Raw genomic sequence first — 12416 nt, 5'->3', positions numbered from 1 at the left:
AAGCATCCGTTAAGCAAATAAAACCCTACTTTATAGTTTTTAACTTTAAAATTATTAAGTGATTTTCAAAAGCTCAAATCGTTTCACTTTGGTTAACCTCTAGATTGACAAATTATACTTCATGTAGAACGTTGTAAAGTTTTTGAAATAATTAGCTAGCTTATTTTGTAGGAATTCACTATAAAAGGTTTTAATGGTTATTCACTCTAATAAGGTTTCATATTTTTTTAAGAAATCTAGTTAAAAGCTATGCCCTACAAAGGAACTGAAATCTCATTAACTCAAGTGTGGTCTATGAAATACTTATGAATGTTTTAAAAGATTTTAGCTGTTCAAAGAATATTTAATAACATTAAGTTGGAATCATTATCTTAAAATGTTCACTTTAGATGTAATAATTCCATGGCTCAATAATTAATAAGAGCATTTTATTCTCATATGTGCCAATGAGTCATTTTATTTGGAGATAGAAAGAAAAAAATGGTTGTTAGTGTGCGCTCTTAAAACAGAAATATAACAGCTTTGTCTTTGTCGTTCTTAAAAATATTTAAAAAGTGAAAAATTTTATTCCACAATCGTGAAGCATAATAGAATTTAAAATTATTGTTATTATCAACATAAAGTACGCAAAAGGCATTTCTTGTGTTGCTAAAAGGACAATTCAAAATTCAAACGTCTATCGAAGGATTCAAGATCGAAACCCTTAGTACTTATAACATTTACGAGGTAATTTCAGATAAGTTTAGCATGCTTTAGGGAACTGAGTGACCTGAGTATGTTATAAAAGGAATTTTCGCAAATCAAAGGGTAAGTCACTTAAACTTAGTTTGAATCTAGATAGTAACTTTTATAACAATTTAACGTTTTCGCATTCTCGTGTCGGATGTATTTTTAAACCTTGTCGTAAATACAGTCTCGTTATATTCTCGCACATAAAAATACAAACAAATGAAATCCGATAGCTCAGATAGTACATTACGTTGTAAGCTTTTTAATAATATTTTATCTTCAAACAACCGGATGTTCTTTCGCATATTCGTCAAATGCATTGAGAAGATACCTTTCATCAACTAAGTGCATATACATGTAAGTTTCTTAGTATCTGATATTGTAACATGGAGGATATGATTGCATATCTATCTTCTTATATTGTCATGGATTTACATTATTATATGAGTATATATATATTTTACGTTATCAAATATACAAATAAACACCAGTCCCCTCTAGTCTAAACTAAGTAGACTTTGCGTTATGAGTATAGAATTCGTATACAATTTACAAAAGTTTTCTTGGTGCAATTTTTGCCTATTTGTAATAAGAAAATATCAGGCTTATTAAAGTTAAAAAAGTTTAAACTTTCAAATAATTACTATGCATTTAGTAAGAAAGAAGACCTTGTGTCACAACTTTTAATTCTGGCCTGTCCGACGGCTAGAAAAACGTCTGGTTGTAAATACGTGAATTTTTAAGTTGAATAATAATTGTTTTAATAAGTTACTGTGGGTAGTCTAATGATTATAATATAATATGTATAAAGTTTATGATAGCTTAACTTTTTGTCCGCAAATTCGTACGTGTAGATTTTAAAATGCATGGAAGATTAAACATACCCTAAATTTTATATTACACTTTTAGGTGTACCACGATCCAATTTGGTGTAAAAATTTTTGCTTGATACCAGAATAAGCATAGGGACAGACAAAAATTTTAATAAAATATTATTTTGCCTTCTATTGTTATTAACAATTTTTCTTAAAAATGTCCTACCTAGTTATCTAGAGGTCATCTAGTTACAACTTTATTATATACATAGTTATGTATATCGCATACTCATTGTATCATATAACTTATTTCACAGTAGTGCACTGTCTAGCATTCCATAATATAGCTCTGAGAAACTTACATTGTATCACGTCAGTACCTAACATAATCTTAACTGAACTATGGTTCTAAACAACGTATGTATATTGTTTATACGCATGTTTACTGTCATTTTGTTGTGTCACTTATTCAGAAGTTGTACCTACTTAGTACATTTAATAACGAAGCCTTGTATAGCTCTGTCTATCTATATAAACGACAGTTATATTAAGGTATTTAAAAAGCTTTTAAATCATTACGTGGCTTACATGGTTTGTATTATAAATTTTTGGTTTGTAGCTATATTAAAATAATTTTTGCGTCTTTCATTTCTCTTCACCGTATTGTTAGGTAAAATATGATACTATCTATTAACGTAGTCGGGTTTATTTGTGTACCAAATTTTTTTATTCGTTTAGCACGTAATAAACGCCTGCTTAAATTCAACGACATTTAGAGAACGAAGCAACGATAAAAAGCCAAAACGTATTAAAACTAATATTATTAATTATTGATAATGATTATAACTATTATGGTTGCTATTTAATTTAACTATTATTAAATTAAAATATAGTCGAAATTTATTATCGATTTTTAATGGGATATTATAATCATATTAAGATGCGTAGATATCAACATTTCCACTAATTCTAATTTATTAATTAAAACACTACAACATTTAGTCAATTTATACATAAACGTGGCATATTAAGAATACCTCTTATCATTATTTTAAATATTAAGGTTTATTTTTAATATACTATACTGGATATCGGGAATTTAGTAAGCTTACTGTTTTTGTCGTTTCCGATAATTGTTTCGATTTCATCTGGAAGTCTTCCTAAGGATGAGTACGGTTCTTTCGTCTAATTAAATGTTCTAATACAGGTATAATATGATCTTTATGCAAAATTGAATACCCATCATCTGCACAACGTCACTAATGTTTTGGTTTGTAATCGGTATTTGAAGAATGTGAACACAGAGTTCAGCTGTGACTGAGCACGCTTTGCCCTCTGGTGTGACGCACTACATACGTTTCGACAAGGCTCAAGTCTTAGCAAGAAAAAAGCTGTTCATTCCTCGTAACATTCGTGAAGCAATAGAAATTGGTTTGACACCCTAATTTCCATAGAGAGACAAAGGGTTGTTTTTATCACTGATTCGAAGAATATTTATCCATGGATGTTAGAGGCCGCTAAAATAACTTAGAGGAGATACAGTGAGTTTTGTGTGCCAGGCTCTGTGAGAGGCTTTTACAGTCAACTACAACGACGCTAGACACCATCACTAACCTTGTATAACTCAGGACTGATTGATAAAAAAGATCCGTCAAAAATATTGAATATATCTGTAAAGTACACGTTTTACAAATATATCTTTATTATCATTTCGTTTTTCCTGAGTCAGATTCATTTTAGATTTACTGAATGAGCCAAAGCGAGAGTTGCGAAGATATTAATAGATATGAAAGATATGAATTTAACTTCATTATATCTCCTGAGTTGAAGGTTTAAATTGTATCTTTATAATCGAGTTAGATGGAATTTTAAGATATATAAGAGATATCTATTTCATTAGTGACAAATATTATATATATATATATATATATATATATATATATATATATATATAGGATTTACTATTTCTAAAAATCACTCGTATCTGATAACACCATTGCCCACCGCAATCTTTGCCCCCCATCCTGCCTTCACCGTTGTCTTCACTGGTTCTGTGAGCTGCGGCCCGCAGTTCGAGGCAAGACGTTGCTATTCATTGTACTCACCTTGAAGAAGATTCTCGAATAAAGTCGAAATAATTGTCGGAAACTACAAACACAGTAAGTTAATTAAATTTATGATCGAATATTACAAATAATCCTTAAGTTTTAAAATGATGATGATGAAGGACGTATTCGTAATATGCCAGATTTTTGTATTATATTGACGAAGTATTAAAAATAAACAGTTACGGTGTTTTTTTTTTTATATTTACGCGTAATCCAGACATTTATTTTTAATTTTTTTTAGAACACTGGTAATTTAATCAACGACGTATCCAATTATTCATAAACCTTAGTGATTCCACTTTTTTACTTTTAAATGTTGACTATTAAATTCTCTTTTGTCAGTTTTTTTAAAATTCCCTTATGTTTTCCATAGCATTCGGGTACATTAAAAATTATTCTGCTGAATGTATTGAATAAAGTTTTGTAACATATTAATTTTATTTATTTATCCAAAAAATTAAAAGTAGATAGTAGGCAGAATAGTAATAGGTAGTAGTAATAATCTAACTCTAAAATTTTTACAATTTTTTACGAGCCAAAGCACAATCGTTATTTACGCGTTTAAATAACATTATTTTTAAAATAATAATATTTATTTCTTTATAAAAAAATATTATTTTAAAAGCTTTATCTATTAGTTTAAATACACTTTTATTTTTTTTTACAAAGAATTACTTTGTCCAAAAGCATATAATTATTCTCCAAAATTTACCGTCACTCTCAAGCTCACGTTGTGCTCCACACGTAAACTCCGCATCACAGTTTATGCTCCCCAATATATTTTTAAATATAGCCCAAATCGTATTTGTGGTATCTTTTTTTTTATTTTTCGATGTATTGTTTTATTTCCGAGACATTTTTTTTTAACCGAAACCGACCGAAAGACCGCGTCTTTGTGGGGGGCCAGCATTTGTATTTTTTTTTAAATTGACCTTATTTATTTTCTGCAATTTGTTATCCTTGTTGAGACGCCCATCACCTACGGCACCAGCGTGCACTTTCGCTGTAGATCAATCCTATATCGAAACAACAAAAAACCATTTTTTAATATTAAAAAATGAAATTTTACACGTACTTATTTTTCTTAAGTTAGATTTTTTACACTTCGTATCTAACAGATTGAAATTATTTAAAATCATGGAAAAGATCAAGAAGTGGAAATTCGTATTGTCCTACTAAAATATTTGTATATATATATATATATATATATATATATATATATATATATATATATGTATCAATATTCTGAAACATTGTTGTCTTGTCTAGATAACACTATATTTTTTTATATTTATGGCCTTATATTTGTTTGTCTTTGTACTTATTTGAATTAAGGTCTCATTCTCAGTCTCATTTAAAATAGCCTACTCGTGTGTTATTTCTGGAATATAATTCATGTAATGATATTAAAAATAAATCTTTCATTAAACTATAATAATTACACTGTTAGATAGGAACATTACTAATAGTTATAAATCATTTAAAATGCATTTAATGTAGGTTGAAATTATTAGTACTTTAAAAAAAAAAGGGTTTAAAAAAATACTAGTAAGCAAGTACTACTAATAGTACTACTAGTAATATTTTTCCTGAAGAAACAAAGAAAAATAAAATATTTTGCGTCTCTTAGTATGAGCGTGCGTATATATGATTGTCGTAAAATCAGTGGTTTTAAAATAGCTGGGTGATGACAGAAACTTTAAAAAGACATGTTTCATGATTAAAAAGTAATGTTTGTTCATATAATTTTTGTATTTTTAACGGTCTAAGTGTAACTGTGTATCGGGATCAATAATAATCATTTGCTTTGTACGAGGTTTGTCCGGAAAGTACGTATAAAAGTTTTTTAAAAATTTTATTTTACAATTATTCAGGTAAATCAATTTTATCCCCTTCAAAGTACTCCCCCTGTGACATAATGCACTTGTGCCAACGCCGTTTCCACTGTGAGAAGGCTCCTTGAAAGTCCTCTGGTTGTAGGTTTCTCAGCTGCCCCGTCGTAGCTTTTTTTATCTCATTTATGTCCCCCAAATGCCGCCCCCGAAGTACCAATTTGGTTTTTGGGAACAAGAAGAAGTCACACGGGGCCAAATCCGGCGAATAGGGGGGGGTGTTCGGTCACCGTAATGGAATTTTTACTCAAAAACTCACGGAACGATCTTGGCGCAAATTTTTTTCATTTGAAGTTCGTTTCTTAGAATTTCGTGGACCACGGTTTTGCCCAAATTAAGCTCTTCAGCCACCTGTCTGACCGTTAAACGACGGTCCCCATTAACACAAGTTCGAATTCTTTCCACGTTTTCGTCGGAATGTGAAGTGGAAGGACGTCCTGAACGTGGGTCATCTTGAACGCTTTCTCGGCCCTCTCTGAATCTTTTTAGCCACTTGTGGACGGTTGGTTCCTTCACAGCATCATCCCCATAAACTGTTCTGAGATCGGCAAAAATTTCACGGCCATTCTTGCCGAGTTTCGAGAGAAACTTGATTACGACGCGCTGCTCTTCAACGGAAGCGGGCTCCATGCCGACGGGGTTTCGTTAAGAGGTAACTTCACAGATGGCGTGACAAGCCAGTTCGCACCGCACGGCGGTCAGACCAGAACTGAAGCATTGTTAGGGACATAAGGAAGGGGTCCTGCGCTTACCTGGCCTCCCCACTCCTCTTTCTCGCATTCCAGAACACTTTTATACGAACTTTCCGGACAGACCTCGTATCTATGATATCTAGAAAAGTAGCTTCTTGTGCCGTTTTGCTTTATCTGATTTGATAAATTTAAAATTTGATAAAAATTGATTGTTCTCACGTTTGGCAGGCGGGTTGGCAATAGATTATTAGGGATTAATTTAAAATGCATAACCATCTATCCTCTAATGAGAACAAACTAGTGCGTAACAGCAAAATGGCGTGTGATGCCACTTTTCAATAAGTAACGAGTAGTAAAGCAGAGTTACACTCATGCCGCCTTCTTTTGTAGCGTTTAGCTCTTCCATCCAGGCCGACACTTGCTTTCTACCTCGTGAAAGACATGGGTAGTGAGATGTCCTGTACATCACAATTCTCACTACCTTGTCTTTCATGCGGATTGAGCATATTTCTGCTTACTACGTGGAGAACAGAAGAATACGCATAGAAGATTCATCCTTTTGATATGCCATTATAATTTTATATTGGGTGTGTACTTAAATGTATTATAAACCTATCTATTAACCTAAATGTAGACTTATATATTATGTGCAGTGATTGCTGTAAAGTCGTTAATATCTACATATGATAAATTAATTGAAAAACTAATGATACGACTAGAGATGGGCAATCCACCTGGGTGGGTTTAAAGTCTGGTGGGTAAAAACCGGGTGTTTTGGGTTTATTGGGTTTAAACCCCATAAACACCCAAATTTTTGGGTGTTTATGATTTTGTACTTCATCATCGTCATCTCAGCCGCAAGACGTCCACTATACTGGACATAGACAATATTATTATGCAGCCTACAGAATAAAAAACTTTTAATTTGATTTTGAGTTTATTAAGAAAGAGATGAAAGTAAAATGTAAAACTACAGTCAATCACTGTCAGATTCAGAGTTATTACAAGCGATGAATTGTATAGGTTCGATAGGCTCTATTTCGTCTAAACTGTTATGTTCATTTACTTGCTCAATGAAAGCTTCTAAGGTATTTTCTTCATTAAACTGAATGTCCTCGCATTCAGCTTTATGTTTAAGATTCCAGTTATAACAAATGAATGAAATTTTTTCAGTTCTTTCAGTTGTAAGTCGATTTCTTTTGTTATTATGTATGTAGCCTTGGATACTAAAGGAACGCTCAGTGGCTGCCGAAGTACAGGGAGCTGATAGAATACGAATCGCTACTTTGCTTAACTCAGTGGAACCACAAATACCTTTCCACCATATTAGGGGCTCAATGCTATCTAATGAGCTCCATACAAATCCTCTGGCCCAAAAGTTTTCTTTAGCTTTATAACACGCCAAATCTGCCATTACATTTGACAAACTTAAGTGTTGGCTTAAATTGTAGATAAACTCCATACCCTTAAGTTCTTCCTCTTGAGTAAGTTCGACTCCTAGAGTCCTGGGGTCTAGAATATATGCTGCAAAATGTATTGGCCTCATTGCCATATTGCATCTTGAAGATACTGATGTTAGAATCTGCTGTTTGCTTTCTTCGCTCAATGTCGAAATCTCATTTAATGCAAAACGTATCTTAGCTTGTACATCTCTAAATGTAATGTATGTGCGATGCAAACGATTCTGGTCGCTCTCTAAGTAAAATATGCTTTCAGTGACTGGTTCCAAAATACTTATACATTCCCCTGTCTTCGTCCAGAAATCATCACTTAGAATTAAATCTTTAATATCTCTTGAAATTACCACATCTTCTCTAACTGTTAATATTTGCAAAGCTATCTTATTTGCTTTCAAACTTTTTAACGAAGTAACATGACTTCCCCATCTTGTAGCACAAGGCAATTTTAGTGTTTGTGTAGAATCTTCACCCTGCCTTGATTTTATCAACAAGGAACTTAATCGTTGACTCCTTTTAACAGTTTTTATTATATTTATGGCTTGCATAATAAACACAGTTACTTCTTGTATCTTTACAATATCTTGGCACAACAAGTTAAGGATATGTGCACAGCAACCGAGAGGAACAACATGTGGATATTTGAGTTTTGTTAATTCGAATGCCTTTTGTATATTTCTAGCGTTATCGCCAATAAGTACAAGAAACTTATTTGCTCCATACACTTTCATTACTTTTTCAACTTCTTGGCTAAGGTATTCACTAGTGTGAGGATTACTTTCTGTATTCAAACTTTTAACGTATGCAGGTTGAGGTTTTGATATAAGAAAGTTTATTATTCCTTCATTTCTTAAATTAGACCAGCCATCGCACTGAAGGTGTAAGTAACTACAAGCATTTAGTTCCTCATTTAACTCAAAACGCATTTCTCTATATATTTTATCTAAGTATTTTGTCGCTAAAGCTTTACGTGAAGGTATTTTAAATTTTGGTTGCAATTTTTCGAAAAATTGTATCCATAAAGGATGTTGCACCATCGATAATGGCGTCCCTGTTACAAATATAGCTCTCGCTAATTCTGTTTTTATATGATCATCGGTGTCTTGAAACTCAGCATTTATTGTAGTGTTAGCAGACGACGAGGGGCTTATAAAAGAATCATTTGTCTCTATCTCTGACAGTCCAGACATTTTGGTTTTGGACGAGCTATCTTTTATAAGTTTCATAGAGTCTTTTAATGTTTCTGGAGATTTTGGACAAGTGATAAGATGTTGAAGCATTTTGGCAGCATTACTGAATTTGTAGACCTTATTACAAAGCTTGCAAGAAACAGACTTGTTTGGTAAAGTACGGTAGTGCTCCCATATGCGTAAATCTTTAGGTCTCCCCATTGAACCTAAAAAAATGAACGATGATTAGTTGGTCTGACGAAAATTCAACAATAGAGTGCCTATTTTTTTACAATGATTATTTCTTGTTATTTACAATAAATTTATTAAAAAAATAATAAAATAAATACAAAAAACCTTTGTAAAATTACATCTCCTCGGAGGATTAAACGCAGACGCTAGTTTATTATCGTATTGTTCTGTATTTTTCTCAGCAACTTCTTTAATTCGATTAGGTACTTACGCATATTATGTTAAAAATAAATATCTAGTACACATCTTAGGCTATCCACCATTATTATCCAATGACGACTCTCAGCTAACTATGCACTATCATCCAAAATAAACGTGTATGGAAAATTTTATCCCAGTCGGTTGAGGATTGAGGATAATTGCATCAACATACGAACATACCTACATACTTTTATTTACATAACGCAAGCTAAATAAAAGCTTGTAATAATACATCTAATTTTAAGTTAAAATTGTTAAGTGATCATGATATAATTGTATCATTCAAAAATCCACTTACCTTTAATTATTTCTTGTTAAGTATAAATATTATTTCAAATCTGCTCCCTTAATATGCACTTTTTTACTGCTTTTCCTACCTAACACGTTACCAGGAAGTCACGTTACCAGAGTCAGAGTAATAGTGAACACGTTTGACAGTGATTGTCGTCGCCTCATATTCAGCGTCGACGAATAGGGGAATCCCCAGTCATAATGTATTGCATGCGTGGCGGTCTTACTTCAAATCCATAAACAAAGAGATAATTACAGAACTCGATACTAGATGGCGCTGTTTTTGTTTGAAGAAAGTTTGCGGGCTAAAATACATAGAATTTCATCAATGACTTCCACAAAGAACAACATTTCTGTTTTTTCTAAGTCCGTATCTCTTCCGTATATTTCATAAGATATAAGCTTGGGCTACATTGTTATGCAACGTGATTTTGTCGCTGTCTTGCTAGCAGGGTTGACAGATATACGATTTAAATCGTACTCATACTATTATTTGTCTATTTTTTAATGTACGATCGTAAAGATTATGATCGTAATTCGCACAAAAACATACGACTTTTTGGTTACCTGGCAACATTTTTATTATGAAACGAACATGCTCACATCATCAGTCACATGCAACAATTTATTGGGGTTTTCCCTTCACATCTGGCAGTCCTGCTTGCTAGAATATAGGTAAGTCAGCCACAGTTACTGACGATCGATATTTAAAGGGTATTGTTTTTGTGCTAAATATTTCATAAAAACGTTATTTAATACTTTGTGGATTATTAATTTAGTTGATAATCACTGGAAGTAAAATGGATGCTAATTTGAGAGATCAAGATCTTCGTATAAAACAGTTAATAAAAGAAAATCTACGTAAGTACTCTTTTTATACCTAGGTAGGTAAGGTATAATAAACACAAAAGGTACTTAGATCGCGTGTGTTCGAAGCATTTATTCTAATAAATTTAATTTAAAATTGTAGAAAGAAAAAAATGTCTGCCAAGCCGTAGCCGAAGCCGATCTCCAAATATATTTGGCGATAGTGAGACCCAGTGTCCAGATGATTTACCCAGCGTCGTCGCAACAAAGAAAAAAAACGAGGATAAAGTAAAAGAAAATTTACTGAAAGAAGAAACAAACTGTTCTAAATGCTTAATTTATGGAGAAGAGGATAAAAGAAATGAGTATTTCGGACTGTTAGTGGCTCAAGAATTTAAATATATACGGCCATGTGTGCGAACGAGGTGTTATGAAGAAATTTTAAAGTATCTACGGGAAGCAAAAGGCCAACATGTTGATCAACTGCAACATGAAAACACTGAAAATTAATTACTTTCATTTTATTATATATAGATTTTTAAAATTTCCTGAAATATTATTAGTTAACGTTTTATTTAATATTGTAGAATTGATCAATACAATTTATAAAAATAATTTATTGGTATTACTTACATATTTTCAAAAAAATACGTAAAAACCTATTTTTTTGGGTGATTATGGGAGTTTATGGGTGTTTATTGGGTTTTTACCAAAGCACCGGGTTTAAACCCGGTGCTTTGCCCATCTGTAGATACGACATTTCTCATTTCGGTCCACCCAATCTCAAACAATGTGTTTAGTAACGAGTATAATGTAAGTTTTATTTATATATTAGATAGATGAACAAGGCAATTAAATTTAAACATTAAGGCGATGGCCACAAAATATTAAGATATTATAAAATTCTGAATAATTAAAGCATTATTATTTACTAGATACTAACTACGATTTTGACGTGTTGAAGACAACGGAAAATTATTTAAAACTCACATGGTACTGTTTCTTCCACTTTATTTTTAGGCATTGAGCTATTTTGCAAGTAAATTTTGCTTATTCTCGTTCATTATAATTTCGATTTTTAATTATAACAGCTATTCGTTATCTTCTGTAGATTTCCACAAGAGACGATCTTGACTCCACCTGCAAACATAGATTCCTTGTAACAAATTTGAGGATCGCCTTACACTTTGTCACTCGAGATCCTTAGCAAAATGATTTATATTAATTGTTATAAAGTAATAAATTTATACAGAACGCTATATTTAAAATATGTTTTAGGTGACCTAGTTACCAGACCTGTGTTAGAATAATTTTTTTTTAAAGTTTTCTTTATTATTCGAGATTTGAAATAGTTACTCTAAATGAAAAAAAGGAACCGGAATTTGATAATTGGAAATTTTATATAATTTAAAAATGTAGGATTTTCTTATGAATGAAAGAAATTAAGAACGTACCTGCAAATATTGTAATAGAATTATTTAATTATAAAATATTTATAGTATTTGCAGAATTAATTTACGTTACAAATGCAAAAATAATTATCAAGTAAAATCAGTTCAAAATTGTCACGGATACACCATGACACACACTTTAAGAGAAAAATACTCTTTTATAAATGGCATAAAAATTAAACTCCTCCTTCATGGTTAGTTATTTACATGTTGTTGCTCTTCGTTGTTACTTCATCAATTAATCGATTAATAGCTTTTGTGATAAATTGATGCGTAGGTAGTTTTGCTCGGAATATTGTTTTGGCAGTTTCAGTAATTTAGCGTTCTTGATATTGTTTGCTCTTAGTATGTACTTGTAGACTATAAAAAAGACATCAACCGATATTTTTACAAATATACAAATTTCACACAGAAATTGCATTCACTCCTAAGCAATACTATTATGAATTACATGTTACGTTCAGCATATTGGATTACCAATGCCAATTGTGGTTTTAAAAATTACTTCTATGATACTTAAATAAATATTTTACCAATTCATTTCATATTCTC

General features: G+C 31.7%; 1 protein-coding gene and 1 long non-coding RNA gene across 2 annotated transcripts in view; one reads left to right on the top strand and one right to left on the bottom strand.

Moving 5' to 3' along the window:
• Window positions 1–12416, top strand: part of LOC128201071 (uncharacterized) — a 53944-nt gene that overhangs the window by 27727 nt on the left and 13801 nt on the right. The gene's annotated exons all lie outside the window — the stretch shown is intronic.
• On the bottom strand, window positions 6936–10241 carry LOC128201069 (uncharacterized). The gene is made up of 2 exons (XM_052896683.1): window positions 9614–10241; window positions 6936–9089 (listed from the first exon to the last, which is right to left on the bottom strand). The coding sequence occupies exon 2, from the start codon at window positions 9082–9084 to the stop codon at window positions 7213–7215; it is 1872 nt and encodes a 623-aa protein (XP_052752643.1). The 5' UTR covers window positions 9085–9089; window positions 9614–10241; the 3' UTR covers window positions 6936–7212.

This window comes from Galleria mellonella, unplaced genomic scaffold (assembly GCF_026898425.1).
Source record: "Galleria mellonella isolate WM207_F2 unplaced genomic scaffold, CSIRO_AGI_GalMel_v1 utg33, whole genome shotgun sequence".
Taxonomy (NCBI): domain Eukaryota; kingdom Metazoa; phylum Arthropoda; class Insecta; order Lepidoptera; family Pyralidae; genus Galleria; species Galleria mellonella.
Note: the sequence above shows the minus strand (reverse complement) of the source record. Positions and strands in the feature narration are given on the sequence as shown.